Consider the following 12,789-nt stretch of genomic DNA (forward strand, 5'->3'; position numbering starts at 1 on the left):
TCTTTCACAGATTTTGTATTACCTCTTGAGCAAACACACTGGTGCTTACTGCTCTATGTTTTTCTGATGGGGGTAGTATGTCAACAGTTCGAGCATCCCCCTTTTCTAATACCGTAAACAATGCCCGTTCTAATGCATTGGCTGCTGTTTTTTCATTGATATCTCGTAAAAGCATAATACCACATTGAATTAAAGCTGTAGGGTTTAATGCATTCATGCCAGCAAATTCCGGTGCAGCACCATGTGTTGCCTCGTATATCACTGCTTTTTCACCTATATTTGAACCTGGGGCTACACCTAGCCCCCCTATCAACCCCGCACATAAGTCTGATACTATATCTCCATATAAATTAGGAAGCAAGAGAATATCGAAATTTTCTGGCGCCTGCACTAAGTTCATGCATAACGCATCGATAAGCATGTGCCTGCACTGAATATCACTGTGCTGGGTTAACTCTTCATGTGCTACTCTAAAAAAAAGTCCATCAGTATATTTCATAATATTAGACTTTGTTACTATAGTAATTTTCTTTCGTGCATGTGCGCGTGCATATTCCACTGCAAAACTACAAATACGTCTTGTAGCCGCCTCTGTTGCTGTTTTAATAGAAACACCAGCATCAGTTGCTACTTTTTTAGCACTGTGTGTGTTAAGATATTCAATAAGTTGCTTTGTTTCGTGCTTGCCAGATTCGAATTCTATCCCCGCATACAAATCCTCAGTGTTCTCACGAATAATCACCACATCAATGTGCTTATGGAGCGGTGATGCTATACCTTGCATGCTCTTACAAGGTCGCACACAGGCATACAGGTCTAGGGACTGTCTAAGCTGCACGTTTACACTACGGAACCCCGATGCTATAGGGGTAATAATGGGGCCCTTTAATGCTCGCCCAGTGTCTTGTATTGCCTCCAGTACATGTAGAGGGAGCAAAGCTTGTTCTGTCTCTATAGTTTTGGCGCCTGCTTCTTTCTCTATCCAACGAATAGCTACCCCTGTGGCGTCTATACACTGCTTTGTGGCATGAATAAGCTCCGGTCCAACTCCGTCTCCTGGAATAAGCACTACATCTACCATACTACCAGTATAGTACAAGAGGTATATATATTCACATACTAGTACATATAGTATCTAAATGAAGCCTCTATGATTTCCTTCATTATTTCAAACATTTCGTCTATCTCTCACTCCACCCCTCTAAAAAACATAGAGGAAAGCAAGAAAAATTTATAGGTTTTGCTGTTGCAACTCTTTTATCATTAGTCCGGCCTCTTTGTCTCTTCTAGCAATAGTGCTTTTATAAAGCCTACATCATGTTTTTTTTTTTTTTTTTTTGATCTACTATACCACCACGAGGTTTAATAGTTCTCCACTGAAAGTATGTATCAAATTCTTTTTTAGGTTGTGTATTTTTGGTGTATGTTGTTTTTATTTTCTCTTAATTGCTCTTATAGCTACTCATGGCAGAAATAATGCCCCTTCAATCCGTGAATATTAAATACCAGCACTTCGCTATGAAACAGTATACCTTCAAACAAGTTCTTAGGTAAACTCACAATACTTGTAATCTCGGGGTACGTACCGTCTACAAACTTTTTCCATCTTTTACTATCAAATGTTTGATTGAGACGAAAACCATAAGGGGTGAACATAACAATAGGTACGTCCTTCTCAAACAATTCTATTGCCTTCATCAACCACACTTCAGGTAAAAGAGGTCTTCCTCCATAATGCTGCTTAATGTACGCTTTTGTTTTTGAGTCTATATTAAACGGGGGGTTCATTATTACCAGACTTGGCCTTTCCTTGATATCTCCCTTTTTCATAGATAAATAATTCTTTATTTCTGTATGGGGGCAATCTGCATATTTTTTATCCACATCTACCCCTAACACTCTATATCCCGCCCTCATAAAAGGTTGTAAAAGAGACCCCATCCCTACACAAGGATCAAAAATAAGACCCCTTGCTATTTTTCCATCTAAGATTGAAAATAAATAATCGCTGGTCCTTTGTGGTGTATATATAGTTGCTTTCTTTTCGTTATTATAAAAATTATTTCTATCTACTCTATACATACACTCCCTTGTTATGTTCAGTTATTTGTGGTTCCTTGCACCTCGCTTACGTTGTATCTTACATACTGCTTATAATAGCAATGTAAACATTGCATCCTAAGCACTGTACTTGCATTTTTTTCATCCAATACCCATATATTGCACTGTTGTTAGATTGTGAAGCTTGTTTCCTTACATTATCTATGTTTATTGTACCCTATCACAGCACTATTCATATATAGTAAAGAATTTCGGAAATCTATTTACATTATTTGCTCGGTAAGGTAGTAGGTTTCTGCTACGCTTACCCAATTCTCTTAATAAAGTAGTGTATACTATGAACATGACAAGCACAGTTTTCATTATAAGCATTATAGTAGTGGTTCTTATTACCTCTTTTATTGTATGGATACTCACAATGAGGTTTTACAGCAATGCTCTTACAAAAGAACGGAATAAAACATACGAGATACTAGGAAAGTTGCAAGAAAGCGAAGGAAAAGTACAGGCTTTGCAGGATATACATCAAGACGCCCAGCGCTATGAGGAGCGTCTAAGCCAGCTCTTCGGTAGCCTCTCATCTAAGGCTCTTAAAGATAATTCGAGTCTATTCTTGCAACAGACAAGAGAACAGCTTAGTGGTATAGTATCTCCACTGCAGAAAGACATGGAACGACTGGATACCAGTATAGTAAACCTCGAGAAACAGCGCGAGGGGGCGTTTACATCTCTCAACAGTTCATTACTGCATCTTAATAAAGAAATTAAAGAGCTCTACACAGCAAACTCAGACCTTACAAAGAGCACGCTACAACTCAACAGCGCGCTTCGATCTGATGTTGCCACTCGTGGACACTGGGGAGAAATTCAACTTCGCAGAATAGTGGAAATATCGGGCATGAAACAACATATAGACTTTCTCGAGCAGGTAAGCACCAGCGCAGGAAGACCAGATATGATCATCAAGCTTCCAAGCGAGGGTATCATCCCAGTGGACGCTAAAACGCCTATGAGTGCGTATTTAGAGGCATGTCAGGCTAGCACCGAAGAACAGAAAAAAAACGCCCTTTATAGACACAAACAGTCTCTCCATAAGCATATTGCTACACTCAGTAAAAAAGAGTACTGGACAGCCTTTGACCGCACCCCGCAGCTTGTTATTATGTTTGTTCCATACGAATCGGGTATTGAGGCATCCTTTTCCATAGACCCCGACCTTCTCGATAATGCCTTGCTCAACAAAGTAATAGTAGCTGGCCCCTCCTCCCTCTACGCCTTGCTTAAGGTAATATCTTTTGGGTGGATGCAAATTGAATTAAGCAAGAATGCAGAGGAGATACTCTCTGCAAGTCAGGAGCTCTTTAAGAGATTTTCTACATTCTTTGAACATTATAAAAAAATAGGAGTGCAACTTAAAAGTGCTGTCGATAGTTATAACAACGCAAACTCATCATGCAAGGCACGTTTGCTTCCCCAATTACAAAGGATAAAAGAAATGGGTGTTAAGCAATCTGAGGTATTAGATGACGCAGATTTGCTACCATTAGAACATCCTCAATATGAATAGTAAGCACAGTACAGAACACCCAATTGCTGCTCTTGCTACTCCATTTCAGCCCAGTGCGCTTGCCATAGTGCGCGTATCAGGAAGGACTTGCATTTCTTTGCTTGCAAAAATCTGCTCGAATCCAAAAAAAATTCTTGAAGTTACAGCAAACCTTACTTACCCCTACATGCTTGTTGATCCGAAGAACATGCAGAAACTTGATAGAGCAATGATAACGGTGTATCGAGGGGGAAAATCATATACAGGAGAAGAAAGCGCTGACATTACTATTCATGGGAGTATTGCGGGTATACAGCGCCTGCTCTCTACTTTGTACCACGTAGGTTTTGCTGCAGCAGAGCCAGGTGAATTCACAAAGAGGGCATTTCTTAACGGAAAACTTGACTTAACACAGGCAGAAGCAGTTCACGAAGTAATCCAAGCACAGAACAGCAGCAGTCACATCGAAGCCCTAGAAAAGCTAGCGGGTTCTGTGTTTTCTTATATTGATACTATAAAGCAAGATGTATTACAGCTTGTAGCTGCATGCCGCGTAAGCCTAGACTATCCTGAAGATGAGATACAAGAGCGTATTGAATTTAAAACAGAAGACATACAGAATGCCATCAACAAAATTGATGCAATGCTTGCTGCGTATCAGATACATAAAACAAGGCAATCAACTCTCAGAATAGTAATATGCGGTCAGACTAATGTGGGCAAAAGCTCGCTTTTTAATGCGCTTACACGAGAAGAACGGGCGATAGTAAGCAGTACACATGGGACTACGCGAGATTTTCTTGAGTCTTCGTTTTCATTGCGGGATATACCCATTACGCTGTACGACACTGCGGGTATTCGTAGCCTGACGCCTCAAGACAAAGACAGAAGCATTGAAGAGGCTGGTATCGAGCGAAGCAAAGAGCTTATTGCCCATGCTCAGCTCATACTCTTTATGGTAGATATGCACAGGGGGTGGACAGAGAAAGACACAGTTCTTTTTCAGGACATGCTTGCCTTGCACGGCAAGGAAGACACTCCACCTGCAGTGCTTATTGTGTATAATAAATGTGATCTCCTTGCATCTCCCCCCTCCGAGGCAGTATACACCACAATACCGCATGCTCTTAGTGCATACAAGAACCCTAGTAGTACAGTGTGTATTAGTGCAAAACAGTATCGTAACATAGACGTGCTACTTTCTAACATATATACAGTACTTTGCAAAGATATGCCCAGTTCCTACGAAGGGCTTCCCCAGCTCTCTTCAGAACGCCAGAAAACACTACTCGAAGAAAGTAAATCTGCGCTTGTAGAAGTAGCACGAGCACTAGAACACTCACTCCCGCTTGATATGATAAGTTTAGACCTAGACCAGGCATTATCTAGTTTGGGTAAAATTACTGGCGAAGTACTGGACGATGATGTGTTAGATCTTGTTTTTTCGTCGTTCTGCGTTGGCAAATAGCAGTATGCTATCTCACTCGTATATAGAGGTTTATTTCAAACTGACTCAGCCAATCTGCTGGATTAAAAATATACTCATAATTTCTATTATTAGGATCTTGATTTGTTGCTCCCTCATAGTCATCTTCTATTAACTCAGTATCCGTAAAATCAAACCAAGCTAAAAAATCACCTAAACTAAAACGATACCGAAACTCTACATTGCTGCTTTCAAAGAAATTGCCAGAAAAGGAGGGTACGAGCGACCAATCGGGGACATAGGAGCGCGCAGAATTTACTAAGCCGGTGGTTTTTGCAAGCACACCAGCAAAAGATTGTACCTCGGTAGGAGTAAAGGGTATATCAATATAATAGGAATTAGTGAGAGAAAAATTAAGTGCTGGATGTATATTATACGTGTAATTAAATTTTACTGTGTGCCTGTAATCATTAAGAGCTGGCAACCAACCATCTTCGGCGGTTTCAAAATAGGTAAACCCCAATGTATATGAGAGATCTAGTAGTTGATTATCAGAGATAAACTGCCAGCGCAATGTTCCCCCGGTCCCATATCCATGCTGCACAGGAAAAAACGAGTATCCACGTTCATTCTCTATGGTATCGTACCTGTACTGACTAAACACACCATTAAAATTATAGTACCACCCAAAGTATGGTGTTACAGAAAGTTGGTGCTCCCCTAATGTAACAAGGTACTTGTTAAAGAACATAAACCCATAATTGGGGTCTGTATATATCGTATCTCCTGCATCATACTTTATAGTTTCTTCCAGTATTTTTCTATCAATGTACTGTAATTTTTCTAAGAACGCTGGGCTCCAGCTTGCAAAGAAAGATATAGTGTATATATCGCTAAATGTTGTGGAGAGCTCCCCTCGCACAGAGGGGTACAATTGCTCGGGCGACTGGTATATCCATGCAAGACCGGGTGAAAGAGAGAGCTTAAATTCTCCTCCCAAGTAGCTAGTCTCATAATCATATTGAAGATAGGTGTAGCTATGGAAGTACTCTTCATCCACTACATACAAGGGCAGCTCAACTTGAATAATATCTCCAGGAATGTTTATATTCTCGTAAGAGTAGAGATCTTGATACTCTGCATATAAATTCGAGTAGTGCAAAATAGCTCCTATACTTAGCAGATGCTCATCTCCTAGTGCAAGAGAGAAGTTGTTTTTATGCCAATATCCCATACTGTAGAAGCTCCCTTATAATCGTAGCCTCTGAATATATTTCTATTTTCTCTTTGCGCTGCTTGACGCTCTCGCTCCGGCACCACCTTAATGTTAAATTCTGTATCGGCTGTTGTCGTATAGTAGTAGCCAGTAAAATCCAAAGCGTTAAAGCCAAAGGAACCCACAGCTCTTGACCACTGTATGCCGGCTCCCAGAAAATAAGGGAAACTGATTGTGTCTAACTCTACATTATCAGTCTCAGAAAAGACATTTATTGTGTCATAAAATGCTAGCGTAATAAATTTTACTCTGTCAACATCCTTTTGGTAGTCTAAAGACAAAAACCAGTCTCCATAGAGATACCGCGTAATATCTGTTGTGGTGCCTGGAACCGTCGCCTCTACAAGCTGTTCGATAAGAGGGAACAGTGTATACTGAGCAATAGATTGTCGTGCAATAGTGAATATACTACCATTCTCGTCAAATTTTGTACGAAATCCTAGATAGGGATCAGTAAGGCCTATCCCAATATCATACTGTGTATCTATTACGTTTTCGGGGAAAACTATTACTGTACCCCCCAAGGCTTGGCCATACTGTCCTGGTGGTGTTCCTTTTATTGTTTTAATAGTACTAATTGCTTCCTTGCTAATTATTGGTTTTGTGCTATCTGCGAGGTGTGTATTAGAAGGAATAGGAAGAAAGTCAATAAACGCTAAGTTCCAAGCTGTATCTCCTCCAAATACAGAATAAGACGATCCTGGTGCAAAAAAATTGCCGCTTCTGGGGTTAAGTATAAAGGGGGGTCCCTCTGCTATTTCAGAGTTAAGCACAACGCCTGCCTCTGTGGTAATAATGTTAAATGGATCGTTGTTGGGCACGGGTATATTATCTACCAATTCTTCGGTATACTCAGTTACATTTGGCTCTTCTTGTATCTCACGCTCTGCGGTAACCACTATCTCTTCTTCAACTGTCGTCTCGCCTAGTTCAGGGGATATTTCAAAGATTTCTGGATTCTCCTCGTTGGATGCGTTGACTTCTATATTAAAATCAAACTCCTCATCAAACACAAAAATCTTAAGAAAGTAGTTCCCTGCCTCTATATCATAGAATACAAACTTCCCATCCTCTCCACTCAATTCCACAGCGTCTATTTCTACAATAACTACTGTTGCATCAGAAACTGCCTCTCCTGCATCCAGCACATACCCGTGGTATTCTAAAGCAAAAAGAGGGCTACTATACAAAAATAATAATACGCATAGTATTTTAACGTTTGCACTCACTACTAAATAATAGTACACTTTTACTATAAATGAAAGCACTAATATGCGAATGATGCAAGACAATAAAGACCCCCTATATCCTCTCGCAGCACAGGACCTAGTAAGCGCGAGTCTAAACCTTTTTCATCTAATGCAAATACAGGAAGAGAATGTGGTAGTGTATTGTTTTGGAGAATATAACTGCGGGTGCTTTCGTATACCCTCTTAATAACATAATGCCCCCTCGCTTCCATCCTTGCTGCTATATGTGGATGCACCTTCTCCAGCCATCTAGGGTGTATGGCAACATATGCTTCCGTGCACATTATGTGAGCATAGTTATACTGGCGTATATAATACCCAATTGGCACCGAAGCACTTGTGTTCCGTAGAATAAGCGGGGCTACTCTCTCTTGTAATACAAGCAATATGCAAAGCCCACATACTATAACAGAACACGTTATCCAACAGTAGCGCTTCATTCTCTTGTAATAAAAAAATACTGCTGTCTTAGATCTAATGTTTCAAGATAATCATCGGTGGCACTCAGCCAGAGAGGAAAAGAAATTATAAAACCCAGGAGCCCTGCACCAAGTATGGAGTATCCTGTAATCACGGTACTATCTTGATAGAGATCAAATTCTTCGTTATTTGCTAACAATGCATACGAAGCTACTCCTCCACCAATTATCGCAATGATAAGCCCTGCAATAGCAATACCCTTATGTACTGACATGTGGTACTTGTGCTCCTCAATGTAAGCATCAAAACTGTGCAGATCTTCCATCACATCAGCATAAGAAGCAAAGGGAGTACAGATTATACATAACAACATAATGCACAAAATAGTTCTCTTCATATCTTTGTGTTCCCCCTACATGGGATCCATCTCAATATCATAATGCACAAAAACATGAGAAAGCGTTCCGGGTTCCACAGTAAGAGTTGCTTGCCGATCCAAAAATTTATTCGCTAGTCTTTCTGCAGAAGAAATGGCATTACTGCCGGTTCGTTGTAGCACATCAGAAAGAATCGCGGCTTCATTACCACTAGACTGTAACGAAGCTGCCCCATAATCCACACCTAACTGAAAAAGTGAGGAGAGTAAGGACACCCCAATACTAGCTCCAATGTTTGTGCGTACCCTAGATGCCACCCCAGCAGATCCTTGCGTATCCACCCCTTGCATGCCTTGAAGAAAAAGCACCACTCCATCTGTTCGTGTTACACGTTCCCATACAACAAGCACCCTCACCTGCCCCCATGATATCTCAGAATCATAGGTTCCTATTAATGTAGACCCCTTAGGGATAAGCAGGTTGTAGCCGTGAAATGAATCGTAGATGTTCTCCACAACTCGAGCGCTTATACTACCTGGAAGATCACTGTTAATTTGGCTAAGCAGTACTATAGGAATAATAGAACCTGCTGCCAACACCGATTTTGTATTCCTTATGCTGCTCCTTTCCTGTTGTATGCTCTTCGGTTCTTTAGATTGCTGCAGATCAAGAAATCCCTTCTTAGCTTGCTGAGAATTTTGCACATTGTAGTTCGATTGTGTCTCGGAAAAGTGTATTGCCTTCGACAGTACATCTCCTGCCTCTGTAATAGATTCCAAGTGTGGGATGGTAACTCCTGCTTTAGATACAAAGATAGCAGATAACCTCCCTTTCTCGATATGTGAAGCACTGCTTTCGGCAACTTCTTTTTTCCCCGATAACAGATCGCCTAATTGCCCCAACCTCTTGCTAAAGTTTGAGGCAATGCTAGTATACGTAGTGGTAGTGTTGCTGTAATCGGAACTTTCTCTAAACTGCTGAGGTATACGTACGCTGGTATCAGTACCCACATCATCAGTTATCACACCGTCTTTAACGCGTGGCAGAACATCTGCTGAGGGAGAATCACTACTATCACTACTATACACATTTCCTGTGCTTGCATCCTCATACACTAAGGATTTCATGCGTAGTTTTTGTATCTCATCTATTTCTTGCGCCTGCTTGCTATTAGGAAATACAGTGCTACCTAGCTGTTCTTTTATACTAGTATTGTAGTCGCTAGCTATAATCTCCAAGTCATGTGGAACAATAACGGTAAACACCCCCTTCTTCTCTTCAACACTCTTTCTTTTACTTGTATGCGTGCTTCCTAAACCTATGACAAGAGCAGTAATTACAAGTCCAATAAACAACAGGAAAAGCAAACGAATGAGTTTAAGTTTTAATGTAATATTTTTTGGCAGCATACTTACTTGCCCCTTACTATTCTTAGAGAATCACTTTTCTTGTTTCCTAAACGTAGCTCTGCTATATCAAATATTCTATCTACAATATAGTAGTCTCCTAGTACCCTATAGTTTACAAGAGTGGAGTTTCCAGCAGTATCTAAAATAAACAGGGCTGGCGCACGTGCTGCGTGATAGGTATTAGAAAACTGTATAAAAGTTCTCTCACCATTATCAAAAACCTTGCTTGGTGTCCATTCTGGCTTGCTTCCATAATGGATAATAGTGTATGTAAATCGCAAATCCTTAAGTGCAACAGGTGTTTCAATAAGTTCCTGTTTCTTATCCCTTGCTAGCTGTTTTTTCGGATATCTCCACTCCACTGCAACCATATATGTATCATCATAACTTTCTAAACTAAGAAAATAACTGCGGAAATTCGTGTTAATGACCATATTTGTTTGTAGGTCTGAGAGCAGGGGTTTTATATATATAAATTGTCTGTCTTGAACAAAATTAGATTCAATAATCCAGTTCGCTGAATCTCCTACCACTAATTCTCCATGTAACTCTTCCCTTTTTTCCAACCTTAGCACGGTAATTCTTAGTGGAGCGGTAAATATACTATATATATACTCTTCATTGAAAACGTCTTCTACCAAGCTGTTATGTATCATTGCCTGCTTAGGTTGCTGCAGTGATTCCTTGTTCGCGAAATCTATGGCTTCCAGTGGATTCTTACTGTTGTTTACGTCTTCTTCAAGATGAAACAATGGAACACGCACTGCGGCAAAAGCAAGATCCTCCTGCACCTCTTCGTGTACTTCTAGTGTTTGCTCTGCTGTACTATTCATCATAGCTGCATCTCGCAGTTGCTGTGGCTGCACTGCTTCCCCCACTCCTGCTGCTCCAACGCATGCATGAAAAGATACACAGCAAGCACTCAGTACTACACATTGCACAAAGTGCCTCATTCCTCTACCTCTACCCAATGAAACGTATCAATAAAGATACCTAGGGGGTTATAACGAAGTATGTCAACATCACGTATGTTCCGTAGCTCTAACTTAAATACCCCTCTCCATGGTTTTTGTCGTATGATAACACCGTTTTTATTCCATGTGGTTTCCATCCAGTTTACTTGCCTCGTAAACTGCGAGTGTTCTAACACTGAGTTTACTTTTATATCCACTCGCTCTCTTTTGTATCTGTCTAAGGGTTGTATATTTCGAGCATACGTATTGAGAATGTTCGCCCCTGTTGGAGTAAGATAGTGATATGCATGCGTCCAATTCCTTTTTACAACAACAATATCGCTAGATAAAGAGCGAACATACTCTAAGAACTGTAGTAAATGAAACTTAATATGCTTTTCAGATACCTCAAAGCTACGTTCGTAGACTGAGCCCTTATACACAGCGGAACCATCATTCAGCACTTCTATAACATGAGGAACTACCCTTGGTGCATCGAGTAGGGAAAGTAAGGAAAACCCTAAAAGCACAGAAAGCACAACTAAGAACAAGGCGCAAACCCCTAGTAGTCTTGCATGCATTTGTGCCTTACCCAGGCGATAGTCCCACCTTTGCTTTGTCTGAATATACGGATGTTCTATCTCCATTTCAATATATAATATCTATATAAGTGGTCTTTGATTGAAATATACACAACAGATATAACAAAAGAGGGTTATATGGAATACAAAACATTAGGAAATTCTGGTATTAAAGTAAGCATGCTTTCTATGGGAGCTATGACATTTGGAAGAGAAACATCTAAGGAAGATAGTTTTACCATGCTGGATATTTTTGAGGAACATGGTGGAAACTTTATTGACAGCGCTAATATCTATTCATTAGGAATATCTGAAAAAATAGTAGGTGAATGGGTACAGCGTACAAATAGAGAACAACACATTATTGCCACTAAAGTGCGGTTCCCTATGGGAAATACAGTAAACGAGCGTGGCTTAGGACGCAAGCATATCATACACTCAGTGCATGCTAGCTTAAAGCGATTAAAGACAGATTACATTGATGTGTTATATGCTCACTGCTGGGATTACAGTACTCCTCTCGAGGAAACCATGGACGCTTTCTCTCGTTTAGTAGAGGAGGGGAAGGTACGATACATTGCAGCGAGTAATTTCTCCCCAAGCCAACTACAACGTGCCTGTGACATGAGTGTATACGAGGGTTATCAGCCTTTTATCGCTCTGCAATCAAAATACAATCTCATGATACGCTCTGTAGAGTGGGAACTACTCAATGTATGCGAAGAAAATGGTATTGGGTTTGTAGTATGGGGGCCCTTGTTTGGCGGATGGCTTAGTGGGAGATATCAACGTGGTATGACAGAAGCCCCCGAGGGGAGAGTAAGGGAAGCAGAAAAACACGATTGGTTTGAGAAGTGGTCGAAGTACAACAACGAAACTACATGGAACATTGTTGACACTGTGGGAACTGTGGCAAAAAAGCATAGCAAAAGTTATGCCCAGGTTTCGCTTAACTGGCTTAGCAAGCAGAAAGCTATCTCTTCGATCATTCTAGGTGCAAGTAAAATTGAACATTTGAAGGATAACCTTGCTTGCATAGGATGGGACATGGACAGTGAAGACGAGGAGCTTCTAGAAAAAGCATCGAGTATAGAACTGCCGTATCCGTATGATTTTCTCGAAAAAACAAAAGAATAACTACAGCACTACAAGCAGCCCTATACTGAATTTTTCTCTACTGAGTTTCGGGGAGTATCCTTAAAGGAATTTTTTGCAGACCGTTGAGTGGTATTCCTCTCATCGCTTTCGGATCTGCCATGTGCTTCCCTCGAAGAAAACGCATCAGAATTACTGTGCTTTCTCGAGAGCGGTGGGATGTTGTTTTCTTCATAAGGAAGAGGGCTAGATGCATTAGAAGAATTGAGATCTGGTATATTTTCTTTTATAGAGTCTGCAAAAGCCCCTCCTTTTGTAATGGCGGTAGAAGAAGTAAGCACTGCCATAGTCAATGACGCCGCTCGTTGCATAGGGGAATTTCCTATATCACCCGC

The 12,789-nt window shown here is 40.6% G+C and overlaps 4 protein-coding genes across 4 annotated transcripts; 3 read left to right on the forward strand and 1 right to left on the reverse strand.

Moving 5' to 3' along the window:
• Positions 1–4: 4 nt before the first annotated feature.
• LOC132563224 (probable isocitrate dehydrogenase [NAD] subunit alpha, mitochondrial) lies at positions 5–1,081 on the reverse strand. The gene has a single exon (XM_060227978.1). It carries the CDS (start codon positions 1,079–1,081, stop codon positions 5–7), a length of 1,077 nt encoding a protein of 358 aa, XP_060083961.1.
• A 1,398-nt stretch (positions 1,082–2,479) lies between these two features.
• On the forward strand, positions 2,480–3,628 carry LOC132563225 (DNA recombination protein RmuC homolog). The gene has a single exon (XM_060227979.1). The coding sequence runs from the start codon at positions 2,480–2,482 to the stop codon at positions 3,626–3,628; it is 1,149 nt and encodes a 382-aa protein (XP_060083962.1).
• A 187-nt stretch (positions 3,629–3,815) lies between these two features.
• On the forward strand, positions 3,816–5,075 carry LOC132563226 (tRNA modification GTPase MnmE-like). Its single transcript, XM_060227980.1, has one exon. It carries the CDS (start codon positions 3,816–3,818, stop codon positions 5,073–5,075), a length of 1,260 nt encoding a protein of 419 aa, XP_060083963.1.
• Positions 5,076–11,479: 6,404 nt separating this feature from the next.
• On the forward strand, positions 11,480–12,436 carry LOC132563227 (1-deoxyxylulose-5-phosphate synthase YajO-like). The gene has a single exon (XM_060227981.1). The coding sequence runs from the start codon at positions 11,480–11,482 to the stop codon at positions 12,434–12,436; it is 957 nt and encodes a 318-aa protein (XP_060083964.1).
• Positions 12,437–12,789: the final 353 nt, after the last annotated feature.

Source organism: Ylistrum balloti, unplaced genomic scaffold (assembly GCF_031769215.1).
Source record: "Ylistrum balloti isolate Yb309-2 unplaced genomic scaffold, AGI_CSIRO_Ybal_v1 Utg371642, whole genome shotgun sequence".
Lineage (NCBI taxonomy): Eukaryota > Metazoa > Mollusca > Bivalvia > Pectinida > Pectinidae > Ylistrum > Ylistrum balloti.

Bases quoted from the DNA above. Each gene is read 5' to 3' on its own strand.
- LOC132563226 (XM_060227980.1), top strand. From the start codon at position 3,816: ATGCAGAAACTTGATAGAGCAATGATAACGGTGTATCGAGGGGGAAAA.
- LOC132563225 (XM_060227979.1), top strand. From the start codon at position 2,480: ATGAGGTTTTACAGCAATGCTCTTACAAAAGAACGGAATAAAACATAC.
- LOC132563224 (XM_060227978.1), bottom strand. From the start codon at position 1,081: ATGGTAGATGTAGTGCTTATTCCAGGAGACGGAGTTGGACCGGAGCTT.
- LOC132563227 (XM_060227981.1), top strand. From the start codon at position 11,480: ATGCTTTCTATGGGAGCTATGACATTTGGAAGAGAAACATCTAAGGAA.